General features: G+C 32.4%; 2 protein-coding genes across 2 annotated transcripts; one reads left to right on the forward strand and one right to left on the reverse strand.

The window, feature by feature from the left end:
* Positions 1-1,740: 1,740 nt before the first annotated feature.
* LOC128991656 (uncharacterized) lies at positions 1,741-2,217 on the reverse strand. The gene has a single exon (XM_054414735.1). It carries the CDS (start codon positions 2,215-2,217, stop codon positions 1,741-1,743), a length of 477 nt encoding a protein of 158 aa, XP_054270710.1.
* A 7,523-nt stretch (positions 2,218-9,740) lies between these two features.
* Positions 9,741-16,414, forward strand: LOC128991657 (uncharacterized). The gene is made up of 3 exons (XM_054414736.1): positions 9,741-10,089; positions 14,063-14,356; positions 15,946-16,414. The coding sequence occupies exons 1-3, from the start codon at positions 9,741-9,743 to the stop codon at positions 16,305-16,307; spliced, it is 1,005 nt and encodes a 334-aa protein (XP_054270711.1). The 3' UTR covers positions 16,308-16,414.
* Positions 16,415-21,034: the final 4,620 nt, after the last annotated feature.

The following is a 21,034-nucleotide window of genomic DNA, read 5'->3' on the forward strand; positions in this document are numbered from 1 at the left end:
CGCGAAAAATACTGGTCGGATTGGGCTGAAATTTGGCATGATGATAGCTCACATTCCCGATTAACATATAGGCATATTCTTATTTTAAAAATCCTTTCGGGCTCCACCCCAGTGGCTCTGGAGTTTCCCATGTTAACCTTATGAGAAATGGAATTATTGAATCTTAACAGCTGTTTCAATTAAACAAGTTGGTTCTGTTCTATGATGTTCAATAGCATTAAAGTTACAAGGATTACCAACAGGGTGCAGCACTATTATTTCTTTTACATTTATGACAACAGCTAATTTGCAACCAAAAGGTGAGTGAGCGTAGCGAACGAACTTCAACCTGGAGGCGAGTTAGCGTAGTGAACGAGCTAACCTGAAGGCAAGTGAGCGCAGCGAACGAGCTCCAACCGTCTGGCAGAAGCTCGAAGGACTCCAGCGGATTAGGACACCCTCACTCACACACACACACACTCTCACCAGCGGCGGCATGGCGGTGGCCCAGTACCTGCCCCTCCTTCCCCCGGCGGCCGGTGACTCACCACTGGATTGCACCAGTAAATAAGATGACAGTGTAACTTTTTAATATTTTTCGTTTCAATTGCAAATATTTGTTTTCACAATAAAATTGTGAGTTTATCAAGCTAAAATTCGACTTGATTCCATGACTTCAAGCTTTCAAAAACACTATTTTTATTTCTAGGTTGTATGAAAAGTGTGTTGCATAATATTTAGTTGTGATGAGTAAGCTTTTGATACGCACTAATCAAAGGTCTTTAAAATAAACTCAAGTTCCTTTAAAAATATCTTTTATTAATCTCTAATACTAATACGCAATAACGTACAGGACTTATAAAAATACAAATGTACAATATATACATACATTAAATTCTTAGTCTGGCTTCTGGCTTAGCAGGTAAAAATGGAAAAAAATGGTTTTAATTAAAAACTTTAAGATATGATAAACAAGTACTATTAGCCTCAAAATATGACATACAAATAAAACGGTAGAAAATATCAATTTATAAATAACTGACACACACACTTAAAAATAATATTGAAACTAATAATAATAATAACAACAAGTGAAACCCAGTTTGGCATATCTTAATCAAATCTTAATCAACGGGAGATAATGTAATATAATATCATACTAATGTTTAATTAATAAAACTATAAATAAAATAATTTAATACCAGGTTACAGCGCAACATTGTATGAATAAATAAACAGGATTTACGTTAATAACTTTTATTTTTCAATTTGTAATGTATTCTTTAAAGAAACAGTATAGGGCCTATTTATAACTGATTGAAAAACTAAACAGGCCTAAACATCATAAACAAATAAGAAAAAAATACAAGTCCGACAGTAAATATATTTAAAGTAAAAAATACATGCCCGACAGTAAACATATTTAAGGTAAAAATATAAGCCCGACAGTAAAAATATTTCAGGTAAAACGTATAAGTTGACAGTAAATCTATTTAAATAAAAAAATACAAGCCTTCCAGCAAACATTTAAAGTAAAAAAAATATGCCCGACGGTAAACATATTTGAATAAAAAAAAAATACAATCCCTACAACATATTTAAAGTAAAAATAAAAATATCCGAAAATACTAATATCCGAGTAAATAGCAAGTCAATATAATAAAATCACAGATGGAACACAATTTTACGCTACTGTATTAGATTAAATAGTTTTTTTATGTATCACATACACATACCTCGCATCACTACCACACCAGGTGTCTAGTCTAAAGGACAAATATCCAGATCTTCATCAGACACGTCATCAATGTCACTTGATCCATCGTCGGAGTCATCTGGACACAAGTTGATGATAAAGTCCTGGATGCTAGAGTCATTCAGCCCCTCACTTGTCCAGTCGGCGTCGATAGATCTCTTGGCGTGGTCCACGTACTTCTTCCACTGTTCTGGCGTGACGGTGCTGATTGATTCCATGAACAGCTTCTGGATGTCACCCAACTTAAAAGTCTTGTTTCTTTCTTTTACGTACCCTTTGAGATACCCCCATACCATCTCTATGGGGTTGTAGTGGCAGTGGTATGGCGGAAGCCGAATCACCGAGTATCCTAATTCGGCCGCCCTTGCATCGATTGCATATTTTGGCTGGGGTGGTTTATGTAGCTTTATAACTTCATAGATTTCCCATTTTCGCAAGTCGGGACTAAACGGTATTTGTTTATCTTGCAGCCATTTCACCATCTCTGCTTTGTTGCTGCTTGTGGTTGTTGCTGCGTTGTTGGCGCTTTGTCTTTTACCCTTGAGTGGTACGGCGCGTTGTCCATTACAATCACACTTCCAGGGGGGATTGCTGGTAGCAAAACTTCAAAGAACCATCCCTCAAAAACGTCGCCATTCATGTCTTCATGGTAGTCGCCCGTCTTTTTGGATTCAAAAATAAGAGGTGGAGCATTTATCCATCCCTTCTGTCCCCCCGCATGGCAAATAATCAAACGTTTACCCTTTCCCAAAGGGGTACTCAGGGTTCCTTTGACTGAATCGTCAGTCCTACCTTTGTCTTTCGTTAAATTTGCATTTATCCAAGTTTCATCCAAGAACACAATGTTTTCAGGATTTATATTGTGAATTTTTCTTAGAAACTGGCATCTCAGGAGTGCAACTGACGGTTTTTCCATCAAACATTTCCTACTATTAAACTTTTTGTATACAAAGCCTATCGCTTTAAGTATTTTAGCTAATGAAAATCTACTGCCATGAAACAGATCAGCATCTTTCAAGGAGACAATAAGTTTTCTAAGTGTCGGTACCTCTTTTCTTTCATAATAAGATAAGATGTGTCGGTGGATAGCTGATTTCTGAAAGTCGTCTAAATTAGAAACATAGCTATTATACGACTTACGACGGGTTTTCCTCGGTGTACGGATGATGGTCCGGCTTTTCTTTGAAACAGGTGTTTCTTCATCTTCGAAGTCATTTGTAGCACTTTCGACTCGGCTTAAAGAGCCACATTCACTTCCGACGTCCTTCGTTACTTCTTTCAGTTCACTATTAATTCGGCGCACAGTCCTGTATGGCACTTTGCAAGCAGCGGCAACCCTTTCAAGAACCTTGTTTAAATCAATAAGAGGTCCAAAATTATTCTTCTCTAAATAAAAATAGTCTATCACAGACGCCACAATAGTTCTAGCTTGAGTATGTAATACTTCTCTTTTAGAAGTCATTATAGAATCACTTGTTTACGAAAAACTAACAGATCCCGCACTTAAAGAACAACTACCCTATCATAACTATTCTATAGGCCTAACTTGCGATGTTTCACTTGGTCACGTTCACGAGCTACTAAATCACAATCGCACAAATCGTTTCTTTCCTCACTAAACTGTGTCATCAGTGACTCACAGGATAGCCAAAGTGCGGGAAGTGGCCATAACGGGTAGATAATGTTATTAGAAAAGACAGCGCTGAGTCATAGGTTAAGCAAATAATATTCCATTTTGCGAACGCAAAGCTACAACCTCCACCGTTAGGGGTTACAGAGCAAACCCTAACTCTAAAGGGATAACTTAATCAAATCTCTATTTAAACATTACTTAAAAAAAAATGAATATTAAGTAGTAAGCAAGTGTGGTCCAATGCGCCGCAAGTAAAAAGGTTTTAACTATCTTAAGTTTTAATACCACAGTCTAATATGGTTTTTATTCTGTAATAGTACTTTAAAAACAGACACAACAATCATTGACCACCTTTTAATTCATGGAAAATTGATCTATAATGCTACCTTAGACCCCGACACGTAAAAGAATCCCTTTGTAAATTTGGACACAAACCTACCGTTTAGTTTAATGAATCTTTTTATTCTAAGTTTTTTAAAGTGCAAGTTGGTTGCCAATTAGGAAATATTAGACCTACAACATTAACTATACATAGCTATACATAGTACCAAAGATTACATATGCTACGCAAAAAGCATATTTTGCGTAGCATATGTAATCTTTGATAGTACTTATCAAAGCTAACTCACATTAATAAAATATCATGCAAAAACCTATACCCCAGAAATCAAAATAGTGTTTTCAAAGCTTAAAGTCGTGGGATCAAGTCGAATTTTAGCTTGTTAAACTCACAACTTTATTGTCAATTCAAATAATTACAATTAAAACAAAAAATGTTAAAAATATTCATTTTCATATTTGTTATGGCCGCAAGCCAGTGGTGAGTCACCTGCCGGGCGGGCAAGGGATGGGGCAGGTATTGAGCAGCCGCTGGTGAGTGCGCGTGCGTGGGCGAGGGGTCGCCTAATCCGCTGGAGTCCTTCGAGCTTCTGCCAGACTATAAAGGTGAGTGAACGTAGCGAACAAACTTCAACCAGGACGTGATTGAGCCATGCGAACGAGATAATCTTGAAAACTAAGAAGTTAAACGGGGCAAAGCCCGCGGGTTACAGCTAGTAACCTTATAGTTTTAATTGTGTTCACTGATAGTGTGCATTATTATTGTGGTGAATAGAGGTAATAGAGTAATAGTGAGGTGAAAAATAGCGTTCGTACCATGGGCCGAAATGTATTTGCTGCTCTCAATTGTTTCAAGTTCTCGACATCGTCTCGAACTTTAAAACCGATCTAGAGCCAGTAAAACCTCATTTTCGGCCCTAGTTACGAAATATACTATTGTATTATGTTTGTCCGTGAAGTAAAATAAGTATGCTAAATAGATGTGGATGATTTTGATACACGACGTTAGTGATAAAATACTTATATGTCTTCCAAAAATATAGATGTTTAGCGCAAAGAGCAACAAAGCTCCAGTGGAACTGTGATGCCACAAAACAAACAAGGAATGTATTATAATGATCTTTATTGGTGTGTACAATTTAACCTTGAAATGACGTTACATGCCTAACGGATAAATTAAGAATAATAATAAGTATAAATTTGCTGAACAAAAAGTATAACTTTGTTCCAAAGCTATTGGGTTTGAAAATAAATATGAAGCCATATAGCCCATTCAAGGACATTTCCTCGTAAGTGAACAGCTATCATATTAAAAACGGCGTGAAAAAGATACAAATGGCTAAGAATACTTTTGTATTATTTTAGTAGTAATAGCCTTAAAAACGCACCGTTATTATTATGTCCAGTAATTTTCCTGCTAAACATCAGCATGAGAGGGACATTGGTATGTCTTTGTTGTAGTGGTGGAATTTCAACTTTCATATTTAATGCGTGTACATTAACACTTTCTTGTGCAGCTATCCCAGTATTAGAGCTGGATAACCTTGTAGAAAGTAAATACCATAGTAATAAAATTGTGTGCAAAACTTTGTATCTTGAATAGTATATTTAAGATGCAACTTCATGCAGTGATAAGCTTGATATGTTCTATACTATGAGAAAGATTATATTGGATTATACAGTCCCGAAGCTTGGCCTCGTTTGATAAAACTTAACCTACGAGTGACATTTTCTGCCATAGTTAAAGAATATGACAGAAGTGATTACTATCATTGTAGTTTGCTAAAACCTCGAGGTTTATTGGAATTGAATTTCAATATAGTTGAAACTATATTTGAAACTATATTGAATTGAGTTTCAATATTCTTCAATATAGTTTTAGATACGAGTAATGCATGTCCTGGGAAAAACCTAAGCTATTTCAAAAAGCCTTGTTCTTACAATTTGATTACACTTAATGGTTAGGGACGAAAGAACAGAGGTATTAGGCCTGCTATTCGGTGATTTTTAAGACAAAGGTAAATCTGATATTATTTGAGTTGTGTTTCTGTATACCTACAATTTTCGTTTAACACTTCGAAACCTAATTTGCAAAAAGTATTGTTTAGTTTAAAAAACCAAACTAAAATTATATTGACCAGCTGTTTTAGCTAGTATAACATATATTTGTTAATAAATTCAGTTTATAGGCCTCTTTACCTTGCCTGTCTACATGGGCAACAGAACGCCCAGCAAAGCAAGAGTTGTGCCAGTTCAGTACAAGGGTGAACTGCACTGATAAGTAATAAGAATAATAATAATAAGAAGAAGAAGAATAAGAAGTAGTGAGAGAATACCAGCATCCGAGCACAAGACATCGCTGCCCAAGACCAAAGACTCTTTATGGGATATCATTGTAGACTATTTCGTCTAATTATTGTTTGCAAAATATTGTACTGCAAAGCAAATGCCGCAGTGTGTTGTTAAAGACATGAATAAATGGATGTTATGTTTGAAGTGAATTGCGTAAATATAAGTTAAATAATTAAATATTTAAGGTTATATTACATTAAATAAAAATTGCATTTAAAGGAGCCATAGTTTTGAGTGGTTGGCTTAGTCAAAAGAGTATTTTATTTTGGTGTTTATAAAGTCTTTGACAATAAACTACTTTAGAACAGGATGCTTTACCTAAGTGATACTATAAGCATTTTATACAACAAGTAGACGTCATTCTAACATGCAATTGTAGCTGGTTTTAATGTGTATTATGTTGGTTATTTTGTGAGAAAATGTCTACATTGGGACCCCTGAGCCCCAAAATCCTTTTTTCGAATTGATTGGTTTGAATTGAATAGAGTTTGTTTACTGATGTATGTGTGTGCCAGCATGTGTGTGTGGATATGTACAGAAGTACTGATGACTACAGCCATAGAGTAAATAAACAGGTGTTCATATTATTTGCTTCAGCTATGGTCCGCTTCATGTATGTACTCATCCTAACTAAGAAGATGCACAGATTTTTTGAAATTTGTATATTTAATTGTGACTTTCCAAATAACATTAACGATGGGATTTTAATAAAAATTGCTCTGACGATTTTGTTCAAAATGTAGTAAACTATTGCCCTTTTCAATTTAAAAAATGTGCAATCACCAATATTTTAAGTACTACAATCGTTGAAGTGTATGCGATTTTACAGATAAAAACTATATTTATCCTTGTACCCATTATAAGGGTTGTTGACATGGTAAATGGTATGTGTCAGTTTGCTTCTTCTGTTTAATGGATACATTGTGCAATATGTTCTTTTAACATATATGACGGTACCAATACAACGGTAAGGAATTAAATACACGTTTATTACAGCAATAATTACATATAAAACACGTAATGAGCGATTGTAGGACAGTTAATCTATTACTTTACCGGATATAAACAATGAAAACCAATTTACTGTCGAAATATTTTAATACCTAAATGGATTTATTCATATGAACTAAAATATTTGCTTATTTGATTAAATTCATTCAATTCAATTTGGCTAGATAAATTGAAATACATTAGTATAATTAATATGGGCTTACTACCAGATTATATTCCATTCCAATGGTTTTTATTAAAACTTAATTCATTCTACATTAAAAGTAGCCTGAGTTCTGAGCTTGTAATGATAATATTGATAGATACGATATTTATTAGAAGATACAATATTTATAACGACAAATGCAACCTACAAAATAAAAGGTTTTACCTTTTGTTTACAAGCAGACACTTATGTACTTCAATGCTAACATGAGAAATAATAAATTTTCTAAAAGCCGTATAGCCGTATAGGGGTCATCAGGTTAATACTTTTACTTTCTCCTTTAATAGTTACCATACAATATCTACACATCACATTTTACCATACGGTTATTATGGAATTAACGCAAACAAATTAAGTTCAAATAAAAAACAATCATAGGGAAATTTGATTTTAAGACGTAGTTAATCCTTTTAGCGAATTTCCCATATAGGGAATTAGCTATTACCGTAGTACTCATGGTAAGACCTGGACGCGGGACAGATTTTTCTTTCGTTTTGAGGTCCCTAGAGGCCAAAAACACCATCCGTTCAAATTCATATATATATATATATATATATATATATATTAATATATATATGTATATTTATATATATATTAATATATATATGTATATTTATATATATATTAATATATATATGTATATTTATATATATATTAATATATATATGTGTGTGTCCGTTAGCACGATAACTCGAGAAAAAATGATCCGATTTTGATGAAATTTGGTACAAACGTGTAAACCTACGTTTATTCGAACGAGTTCGCGATCCAGCATGATCGGACCATGGGAACGGGGGTTTACGGGGGGTTTTATGGGGTAAAAATAGGTCATAAAATTTAGCAATTTCTTTCCAAACCATTTTGTACAGCTTAAAAAAACAAATAATTTAGTATATTGAAGCGTTACTATGCGCCTAATGGTTACGGAGAAAATTCAAACAAATTTTAAATTTAAAATTCCCATGTTATTCTTATGGAGAATAATTAAACTGTTGTAGTTTGCTTGTTTATGAACATATTTTGATCAAATTTGGAAAACGTTTTTATTTCTTACTAACTATTAACATTTTACAAAAAAACCCTCCCTGATGCAGCAAACCTAAGTACTTATTAAACTAATTCTATTTAAATCGGGAATAAATGTTATATTTTTAAGCAGACATTTCAGTGTAAATCAAATCAGTCAAATGGAAATTCGCTTAGTCTGCAGGTTTGCTGCGGCGGGGGTATTTTTTTCCTTAAGTTATCCGTATTTATCTTACACAGTGCATACATAATATACTTTGATAACATTTCATAGCAGTAAATGTGTAAAACATAGTATTTTGTAATTATTATGACTAGTGTACCTGTTGCTCGATATCGAGCAATTATCAGGTACCGGTATTATACAGAAGTTACTTAAAAACTACACTAATAACGGTCATAATTTTCGATGAGTTTAAAAGACCCGACTAAATACTTATGTAACTAATTGAAATACTCACGCTATTTAATAGCACGTTGAAATAATAAACGCTTCTTGTCAAAATATTTTAGAATTTTTTGGACCCGACCTTATTTTTTTGTGTTTTATACAAATGTTTCCCAACTTAAAGCTATTACCAGTAAACATTTCTTGCATGTATTTATTTGATCTGACTTTAGATAGGTTTACTTTACCACTGTGACAACATGAAGTGTCCATATTCTTCATGGTTTTTTTTTTACTTCCAAAAAGTCGCTTAGCATAAATGCCAAAAATGAATCATCTCCCCAAGTGATTGTGTACCTGGATTCCTTACTGTGAGACCAGGCCTCTCCTCTACTCTTCTCATACGTATACGATTTCCTATTAATTGTCTCATCCACCTGTTTTCAATATTTCTCCTTTAAACTCAAGAAGTTGTCTGTTCTTCCAACAAAACTGATTGACTGTTTAGATTTGTCTATAACCTCCTAAATATTACATACATCAATATTTACTCCCAAAAAGCTGGTGAGTTTTTTAAATACATTTGCCGGTTTTGTTTAAAAATTTGATTTCAATGTAAATCATATGGGGGGAATGCGACCTTTGAGAGCGCCTCGTGCCCTTAAGGGTAAGAGTTTTTCAATTCAACCTTTATGCAAAACTAAGAATTAAGACAAATTATTTTACACCTCAAACGTTAAAATCGATCCAGAAATAACGGAGGAGTTTTGTTCACAAAAAACAGCCCTCACGTATTAACAAAAGAGAAGATAGTTTTGATCTTTAACGAAAAATTATAAATTGAATAACTGGATGCTGGACAACACTTACTACTTAAATTTTGATATTAAATGTATTAAACTTTACAGAAAGTATAATAAGTATAAAGTATAAATCCAAAACAGTATTTTAAAACATTCACGCTGTTACTAGAATACTCACCACTCTCCGTAGTGTTCACTAAGCAAACATCAGAGCGTGATAAAGAACACAAACAATATAAAACTCAATCATGAGCTCGACTCCGGTTCGAACTGCAATGTTCGCAGTGGGTCGTATAGCCCTGGTGGTGTGGGCAGTGGTGTGCCAGTGGGGGTGTGCTGAAGCATGTAGTGATTGTGCCTACACAGGGTCGCTCCTCACCTACTACATCAATGGGATGAACGGACCCTGCTGGCCAGGGTTCACCCCGTTCCTGGTCTTCCCGGAGATCACCGAAGACACTCTCTTCTCTGGGTTCACCGAAGACCGCTACATCTCCGGAGATGAGGTTGCCACCTTCATCGAGGTCGGGGGATGCTACCACCCGGAGGGGAAGTTGATCGGAGATCTTGGACCGGAAGATTTATTCCTCCTGGAGAGTATGTATGAATATTTTATGTAAATTTTGCAATAAAACATAGGTTCAATTTAATTTGTTTCGCTTAGCAAGTTATAATTATAGTGACCAGTGGCGATAAGTAAACAAGGTCATCATGGTTTTTATATATTTTTTAAAAAAACAAAAAACTCGGTTCTTAGTGTTCAGAAAACCAATATCTATCATGGTTCCTAAAATTTAAAACAAAAATGACTATTTTTTGTATCAAGACTTTGATGGTGAATCAATTGTTTGAGTGTTTTGGGTTGGTTTCGGTTTGTTTTATTTAGATTGTGTGCGGTAGTTGTTTATTTTTTGTGCCGAAGCTTTGACTCACATTGCCTATAAAGTACCTATCATTCTTGTACTACTCTACTTCACATGGTCCATATATTATTTCCCCGACGGCTATAGGCCGCAACATGAACCAGATCTTACAGTTGTCGATAGCAAAAAATATTGAAACACTATTCTAAATAAGTACTTAACAACTTTTTAATTCAATAAGACTATTAAGCATTTACTTAATTATTTTATGAATATTAAAGCAAAATTTATGAATTGGTTTATACATTTTAAATTTTTTATGAATTTATTCATTATTTTGAATCAGCCTGCAAAATAATATTATTTTATTGCAATACATTTTAACCTACATATACGTTAACAATTTATTATGAATTAGCTGTTCATTCATATTTTGTATTAAATAAATAAACAAAAATACATAAAACTTAAACTAGCCTAGAACATAATATAAAATTATACATCTCAAAAAGAGGTAGTTCGGTTATATCGGAATTAGTTACATATAATTAATTAGGTACACAATCTAAATCAATCTGATAAGCCTCTGTAGCAAAATCAAAACAAAATTTTAATTAATCTCATTTACTTTCTTTATAAAGGCTATTCGAATAATAGTTACTTGTCATAAGACTACTTTTATGAACTACCGAAAAAGTGTTTGTAGAATGGTTCAGGGTATTAATTATTTATGAAGTTTATAAAAATATATGACACATAAATTTAAAAAAATACATAATAAATTATTTTTACTAGGCTATACTAAAGTAAACAAACTCTTAGCTTCCTGTAACAGAAGTATTATGTGGATATAAAACATAACGATATAGTCGTAGGTAAAAGGTTTTAGCTGTAAGGCCTATATTCTTATTTTACGGCGGAGATTCTCACCGCATCATAAAATATTCCACTAAAATTTACGAGATCTATAATATTTACTAGGAAACGAGGAACACTTAACCGACATTTAGGATTTATGAAACGCTCATATAACATTATTTATGTTTTGTGTAGCATACAATATAGATTCTTAAGTACACTCTCAGTTTTAATGTGATATATAAAACACAAATGTTTGCATAAACGAATTTTTACAATATTAATGATATTTATATCATAGCATACTTAAAATGATAAGTATTGTTCATGTAGAGATACTGCCAAAATCGGTAACGAAGATAACAATACAAAGTAAATGTATATGCCTAATATTTGTCTAAAAACTATCTACTAAAACTGTCTATCGTGTTGTTAAAAGTACTTTACAGAACTAAACATTGTATTTGTGGACAAAATTATAATACTAGAGGGGATCAAATATTTAACTTACTTTTTGAATTGGTCAAAAGTATCTTTTAGTACACCATTTTGAGAAAGAAACCAACATATTGTTATGGTGTTATAATGTAAAAAAATATTATAGGGGATAGGCTTACCATTAGGGGAAAGGATATTGTAAGGAATGAATATCACATGGAATCAATTTTACTTCTTATTTCGAGAAAACAAATTTAGCCTAAATTCCTAACTAACTAAATTTTATATTGTTTTGAGACGTGCATTACGTAAATCAGATTTTTCTTTAAAATCCATACATACACATAAACTATTTTGAAGGCAGCTTAAAATATTCATCAAAAGGTCCTTTTTATACATTCAATACACCTAGATAACTAACTAGTGTTAATTAACTAACTATGTGTGTGTTAATTTAACTAATGATTTATTTTCTACTTTTTTTACTATTATTGAATGCTGTTTTTTAAACATGTTTGTAATAACTCTATTGCTTAAACGCAGTTTCTTTCTTACTTTTATGGAATAATTAAATTAAAAAAATATATTTTACGTGAATTTAAGATATTTTGTTAAAAAAAAATAAGAAGTTTGTATCTAAAACAATAGTATTCAATAGATTTCCTACAGCTTTCAAGTAATATTTTTAAAAGTAACGATGTTGGGTCAGATTATGGCACTTTTTTGTGGTTAAATATGCTAGGTAAACATTACATGTTTATAAATAACACATGTAATGTTAATGTTGTAATATAACATTAGCATGTTATATTACAACCTTTAACATTGCTTTTGCGTTGGTGTTTTAGGTCATGAATGTTGGGTACAATTAACACATCGAAGACTATTTTAACAAAATATTATTTAATAAACATGCTATACACTAGGACAATTATGAACCTCGTGAAAAAATACATTTTGGTACGACGTGATTTAAAATATAATTTGCCAATTAGGAATTCTCACAGTTTAATACTGTTAGGGGTTTAAAGGTCTAATTCAATAATTGAATGAAGTGTTAGGGTTTTAAACAAGCTATGAACAGATCCCTTATAAGATTTAAATTAGACTCGAAATTTATTATGTAATATACAAGCGGGACCTTGTAGTTTTTTTTCTGCACTGCATAAAATAAAATGGCTACCGAAAATAACTATAGAATTGATTGGACTTAAATGTCACGAAATAAAAGCTGCTGTCTCAAATGCAATTTTGATATAAACAGGTAGAAATGCCAATTTCGCTTTATCTCATGGTGCTACACAGCTACTGCACATCATTTACACAATTTTTTATCCTTTAATCAATTCTAGCTGGTGAAAAGAGTTTGTAAACATTTTACACAAATAAATATTATTCATTTTCTGTAATATCAGGGTTTTTATCATAATTTGTTATTGTGCAATAAAATGTTCTAAATACTTTTCAAGTTGTTAAGGACTTTATTTATCGATGTTAAATGCCTAACAGTTTAAAAAAAGAAAATATTGGTTTCCAGAAAAAATACTATGCATTAGGTAAATCAACTCAAAATAATAGAGATGGAGTATCAGACAGCAGTTTGTAAACACTGTTTGATGGTGTTTTGTTTACATTGATGACATTTGTGTCTGCCAATATTAGTGTTGGCAAAATTGTTTCATTAACGAGGAAGTGTAAGTTTTTTTAATATTTTTTATTCTTATTCGTGATATTTATCTAATAAGTAGTGGGTAAAGAGGCCTTATTAATTTTAAAGCTTTTGGCAAAATATACTTTCTTTTGTGATGCCAATATAATATTTTTTTTTTGCAATTGAGTATCGTTGTATCAATTTACCCAAGTATACATTGACTCCAAATATGAGTAGAAGAGCTTAACATTACGCATTTTTAAATCAGCAGGATGTTATAACCTCAAGGCTACCCCTCAATGGTAGCACGAACTTTGTCCTTTTGTAAATCAACGTTGGAGGTTTAACCATGTCATACAATAAATTTAATGCACCATATAATTCCCCCTCATACTCCCTTTCTGTTGCGAAGAAAGGACTAGTTCTATGTACTGTATAAATTAAATCAACATTAATTCATCTTTGATTGACTTAGATCTTTTTATTCAGTGAGGAAAATATTTACTCGGACTACCATCCATGTAGATTATTATACGCATTGGTGTAAGAGTCAACATTGTCTTTATACATGGGAAAATATACTTAAATTATAAATCAATCAAAGCACAAGAAAGCATAGCTATATTATAGTTATTGTTTTGGTCATTTCTTACTATGAATACTGTGATCAAAAGAGTTTATTTATCTTTTAGTAATCCGAAATAAAACAATGTGTATGTATATTTTGTATTGTTTTGCAAGCAATTTGTTACATTTGCAGCCATCCAAATTGACGTAACATGGAAAGCTGCCAAGGACTCGAACTACGAGATTACCAAGGAAGACATAGAGCAGTGGATCTGCGAGTATGGGATGATTCCTCCGCGGTCCTTTGTCATCTTCAACACAGGGTGGTCCTTCAAGCGCGGTAACCGGTACTACGGTCCGGACACCCTGGCTGACATCGGCAAGGTCGATGACCTTCTGACCGACCTATTGGGCACCAACGTCCTGGAAGATATAGAGTACCTCATCCCTGGAGTACTGGAATTCTCTTGGCCTGGATTGTCTGCAGGTTAGCCACATGTTTACTGTTATTCATCAACTACTTAAGTTTCTGATTACTGTCTTTTTGTCATGAAGAAATAAAGAAGGCCTACCTATGAATGTTAAAGTATTCTAAATGTTGTGACCGGAGAAATACTGTATTGAGAAAGCATTCTTATATACCTGTATGTTTTTTGTTGAGGAATTACACAGTTGTTCGTGCTTTGGCTATCAGCATGTTTAATTTCTTTTGTTAAGGGTCCGGTCCATCATAGCATTTAGGTCCTAAATATCCTTTAATTGAAGATAAACACCATTATTAGCTACCAATACTTATTATATTACTATAGCTTTGCAAAATTAAAACAGGAAAGCTATAACTCATGAAAAGCTTTCCTAAATAGCTCCAGTACTTGTTTTTCCCAATCTTACTTTGTTGGCAATTAGAGAATTTGTAAGCATGACTTTTATTTATGTCAAGACGAAAAATGGATACAAATATTATAAAAAACATCATCTGGGATACATAATTGTTCAAAATTAAAAATAAGTTAAGTTTTTACAAGAGTACATTGACAGTTTCAAAAACCTTAAATGCAGAATTCCTGGTTAAGCTAATGCATTGCATTGATAGTTCCATCAATTACATCATTTGCATCAAACAATTTGCGAATATATTTAAAATAATTTTCTTTGAATTTATGGTTGTATTAATGTTTTTAAAATGCATACCAAATATGAACTATGGTTTAATGTGCTTTTTCCTTAACTTTATTTTTGTTCTGTGTATATTTCTATCTATGACATTCGAAATATTTATCTATTATATTTTATATTATATGATATTTTAGTGTTGTAAATAAAAACTACGAATCTGTCACATAATTAATCGACAACCAATGAAAAAAGTAACACCAAGGTCAATCCTTCAATCTATCTCTTTCGTAAATCAATTTCAGCAGAAGTCCAATCAGCAGCCTTTAAACTTTAAGGCGAGCACTAAAACCACTACAGTACTAGCATCTCAGTTTCCCCACCCGCTAACTGATGAGAACCTTTTCTGCGAAGAGTGGGGTATTGTGGGAAAGCCCCTCACGTCGATTTAAGAAAATCTTTAAATTTAAAACCACTTGGTTACCTAGACAATTATTATTAATTTCGTTGGTGATTTTTTATTTGCATGCATATGATTCACCTCTATTATTCTTTGAAACTAATTATAAATATCAAACTTACAAGTAATATTTGATCTCTACTCAATTAAAATCTTTATTTCTAACCTGTCAAGTGCTAATTTGCATCATTTGATCTATTTTAGGACGGCAATAACTTGTAAATACTGGATATTTAAAATTTATTAATGGTTATTCAATCATGGTTATTCAATCAAACTCTGTATGATTGAATAACCAACTATGACTGAGAAGCTTTTACTGAATAAGAGCCTACTTTCTAACAGTACAGTGTTTTGAGTCCATCGATCATTTTTATTTACCTAGTATTTCTCTTTTATATGCTATAGCAATAGCAAGTTTACATTTAAAACTAAAAGATTTATGTATACAGATTTATGTATACAGTAATAAAGATTTATAAACACAAATGTCTCCTTTTCAGAGGCCGCGGAGTTCCTTTACGACCACTTCGACATCAAAGGCATCGGTATAGACACGCCCTCTGTGGACGCTGGGTTCCGCTACAGGTCCTACGTAGGCGACTACCCTGACACCCGAGGTGTGAGGAGGTTCCTAGCCTCCTACGGGCTGTTCTTGGTCCAGAACCTGCTGCTGTTGGACATTCAGCTCCCTGCTAGAGGGGTTTTCACAACTCTAGGAGTGTTCAACATGTGCAAGGCCACCAGAGCACCTGTCAACGTGTATGTAGAGTTTTGCGCTGATTGGACTCCTTCCATGTGCTGTGAGGTGTCTGATTACATTAGTGTTGTGTTGAACAACTACCCCTACCCTTACCGACGCTAATAGATACGGTACTTGAAATTTATTTGGAATGTAACTGATCCTTACCAAATAAACTGATGCGAAATTCACTTTTTTATAGTAAGCATTATACGATACTTTTCCAAATATTGTTGTTAATTTCATAATGTTTTATCATTTTATGTGTTATTATAATGGGAGCTTTAGATAACCAACAGATTGAAAACTTCCATAGAAAAATCAACATACCTAATTATTCTTTAATGAAAATACATACACTTAGATAATACAAATTAATTTGTTCCTAAATTAGAATATTGGTACCTGAAAGGAAAATGGAGAACCACTAACATTTTCTTAATTTAAATGTTGAAAAATAAATTATGTAAGTCATCATTAAAGGTTTATTGTATTATGTAGAGTAAATGTTATATATTTAGAGTATTTTTTGTAAAAAGATTTAATCATTAAACATACCTTTTATGGTTTCACGAATATCTACCACAGTCATATTTAATTTCTTTATTACAAATAAAAAAATGTTACTGTCAATCATAGAAACTGTCTTGACTTTAATGTATGTTTTTGTAAATAAATAGAAAGTTGTATATATTTTTGTAATTTTTTATACAAATGCTGTAAATAATAATGTAAATTATTTCCTACTTTTATAACAACGCTTGAACTTTTGTTTATTTCTACCCCAAAACTTCTCAAATTAGCTTACATTTAAAATGCCTAATCAGCTAAGCATGATTTCAATTAGGTTAATCGTTGGATTTGCAGATATTTATTGACAAAATATTAAACATTTTAACTATCAAAGCAGGTGATATTAATTTGCGAATTTACATGGTTACATTGCACAGTTAGCTAATTTATCGGAGAGGAATAGGAGTTCGTGACGTGATTAGACAAGTTAAGTAGATTTTCTTTTAACTATAATTTCTTTCAATAACAGATTAAAAAAAAAAATAAGAAATAAGTATATTTAAACAAACTATTATCCTTAAAAATTTTTAAGAAAGCAAAAAGTAAAATGTTCATTATTTAATATTAATGATATCATTAGAATCTTGGAAATAATTGTTAACAAATGTATTTCTCTTTATAGATTAATTTTATAGCTAAAATGACTACGTTGTCATTAACTTCTCCTCTGGCATTTTTAGCCTTACTGCACATTTAATGAAGAAAAATACACCAATCCGTTCCAAATTGTGTATCCTAAAGTTATAATGCAATGCGACCTTAAATATAAAACTGTTTAATATAACAATGAAATACTTATATCTTTTGTATTATAATTATATAATAAATGTGGACTTGTGAATATCAAAATGGTTATAATTCAATGGAGAAAGTAGTTGATTTTTCGAAAAAAAAATATAATAATATGATATAAGATATACTACGGGATGATGTACTTTAACACAATCAATCAGTCTAACTATAAATCTATTCTGGGAGCGGAATGAGAGAAAACATGATAAAACGGTAAGAAGTGAAATTAAGCAGATTTTAAGAATTTTAATGTTTCACATTTACAAGCTTATACATTTACTGCTTTTATAAATATTTAATTATTTTGTTTGACACAAGAACTATATTTTCTGTCGTTAATATATATATTTTTTTGCGTAGCCACAAGTTACTTAATATATATGAGGTTAATTTACCTTGGGCCTGATATGTCTTAGCACTAACATTCTCTTTTCATCACAACATATAAAATTACTCAAATGGATTAAGGCATATTTTCCTAACTTTATTGATTTGAGACAATGGAATATAGCAATATGATATTTCACTAAAATTGTCTTCTTTGGTTTGGAGGTGCTGAAGAAGTTGGCCTAGACTCAACCAAAGAAGGGTTGTTACCTGTTATTTATCCTGTGACATAGAGAGTTCAGTAATATTTAGGCTATCAGCGGGTTCCATAATGGTTTATGAAAGAATTCTAAACTGCGAGGTAATTTTGAAAAAGTTTGATTGTGTTGATTATAGTGGCTTTAACAATCTTATATTTGTCCAATTCTGCCATACTTTGCACTTTTTTGACAAATAAGTAAAAGCTACTCGATATATGCTATATCCAGTCATGGTTGAAACTTGGACCATAAGTTGACATTAAGTAATTCTTGTTTTTAGTCAAATAACTGGTCCGGAAACACTAAACACCAATCATTATGCATAAACGTTGTCTTTGTATCTCTTAAATTTACAAAAAGTCTTCTTGATAATAAAACAAATTTAAATTAAAGTGGAATTCCACAAAAAGATCACATTTGCAATGCATATTGCCCTTCGGATGAAGGGGATTGCCATATTCGTATAGCATCAACCTTTAACGTGAAAGTTTGAAAAGTAAATACAGAAATGTTTGTCATTACAGTTTAGGGTGTTATATTTTACGTTGAAGACTATGTGCATAGCTCTAAAGAAAAAAAAATTTTCCTCGGAGCATAACTATGTCCCAGATATCAATGTTCATACAATTAAAAGTTGTAACATCTAACTACTTAAGAGTAATTTGATCGAATAAATTGGTAATGCAACATATATGGTTGATAATATTCTATTTTACACATTATATGGTTCATATCCCACCAAACACAAATGTATTTATGTAACAGTACAACAGCTGACCAGCCGATTTGCAGCTAGTGCTGCCAACGTATTTCGCGCGCATACGACCTTGTCTGCATGTTACGCGCTCAGTATTTCGTGCCTTCACGTTGAAAATCTGGAGTGAGACAAAGTAATTACAGTGAGACAATGTTATAATTGTCTCACTGATGAGCGAATTGGCCACTTTGCTTTCTCAAATTAGCGAGAGAACATGTACATTGTTAGGTAACTGTAGGAAAAATATGTTTCCATACTATATGTCAAAGCCAAAATGAAGAAACAAATAACTAAAATATAAAATGTCATCGTACCTCAAAATAGCGTTTTGACTGTATCCTAATCAATACTTTTTCATCCAGTATTATAAATCATTGCTGTTTTATGTTTGTAGTAATAAGTAATTAAATAATAACAAGGCAATCAGGAATCCTAGGTCTTTACTTGATATTTCATATCGTCTATGTCTGCCATCCCTCAAACCGCTCAAGAAAATCTTGTTGGCATATTTTGATCAGCTCTGTGATAGAAACATAATGCTAAACAAAAGCACCACCTCAAGGCTTGTGTTCGTGGAAGCAACATAATAGATATAAACTAGTGTCATCATGTACGAGAGAAATGACAATATTAGCTAAATCGTTTCCTTATCTAAACGTCAGCTTACCATAACACACCCTAAGGGTTGTCAGTTTTCGGTATTCAGTCCTAGCTTACAGCAAACTTAAAGCTATTGTATGGTATACAGTGTGATACAAACAAAACCGTTATAGCGTTAACTTAACCGACTTAACCTTACATTTAATGGATACAGTGTTGGTCTCTGAAGTATAGCTAGATGTGTAAAAGATTTTATATAACATTTTATCATTAGTATGTTAAAATATCTTATGGTTATTTGCGTAACATAGTACCGAATTGGCTTTTAATCCAATAAATATATATATATAGCTATTTGTGCAATTTTATTATGTTGCTTTGATGTATCAAAAATTAGCTTAAACTAATCTGAACCATTATTGCAGTAATTTGGATTTTGAAGCGTTTGCCATATTGTTATTGGCAATCAGCCGATTTCAATCTATTTTACACATATACGTTCAGGCACACTACGCTTATAAATACATTTAATAATATAAAAAAGGCTAGGTTATACAAAAAGTAAGCACATTGCATAAAATATTGCTTTTTATTGGTTGTTAAAATGAAGTTATAGTTTGTCGCTTGTGTCAACGCCAGTAGCGTAGATTTAAGTCCACTCAAACGATTTTTATGGTAAAGTGGTCATTGCCCATTTAAATTATGTCCTTCCCACATCGATGTCCGAGTCACTATCCACTATGCTAGTAACCCTAACTGAGAACTGAATTTCACGAGAGTAACTAACGAAGCATTAAAGATAACATTAAGGAACAACATTTTAGGAAAAAATTTTTTACTAAGTATTAGGTAGGTAATTGAGGATTAAAGGTTAACACTGTGATTGGAAAATTAATGTTAGGGGAAATTAGAAACGGAGCTTAATTTTTTCATAAAAAAAAAAACTGGACTTAAATAGATATTTTTGTGACAGTGTGTCGATGATGATGTTTGACATTGAGTTACAATAACAACATTGGAAAACTGCGCATCGATTACTGATAGGTATGTTTTCGGGGCAGTGATAATATTGAAGGCTGAGCTTTGAAGAGGACTTGAGGGACTATTTTGGGGACTAAGTGCTCTTAACGACAACGAAAAAAGACCGTTGATGACGTCAAGAACTGAGTGTCCGTGATGGTGACGGCGGTTGAGAATCGGTGACAGAATGAAAGACTCCCCGTCGATGACGATTCCGGGGACTTCAGTGACGATGTGGAGGACTGATCATCGATTAAATTACCAGATACCAATTAGTAATGACAGCGTTGGAAATTTAATTTGGAACTGGTTGACGAGGACGATATTGTGAGCAACGGATGCCTATAGCAAGGTTTTTCATTTAAGATACTTTAGTTTCCTATGCATAATTTGGTATTAAGTTATATTTGAACTTCATTTTAGTGGTAGTATTGTTATGTATTATCTTTGTTAGACGGACTTCTAACTTGTTCAGAAATAAATTATTGGTAGTGATAAATTGTTCTTAAAAAGGGAAATTA

This window comes from Macrosteles quadrilineatus, unplaced genomic scaffold, assembly GCF_028750875.1.
Source record: "Macrosteles quadrilineatus isolate MER2022 unplaced genomic scaffold, UCM_ALF_1.0 Scaffold_4__1_contigs__length_99947679, whole genome shotgun sequence".
Lineage (NCBI taxonomy): Eukaryota > Metazoa > Arthropoda > Insecta > Hemiptera > Cicadellidae > Macrosteles > Macrosteles quadrilineatus.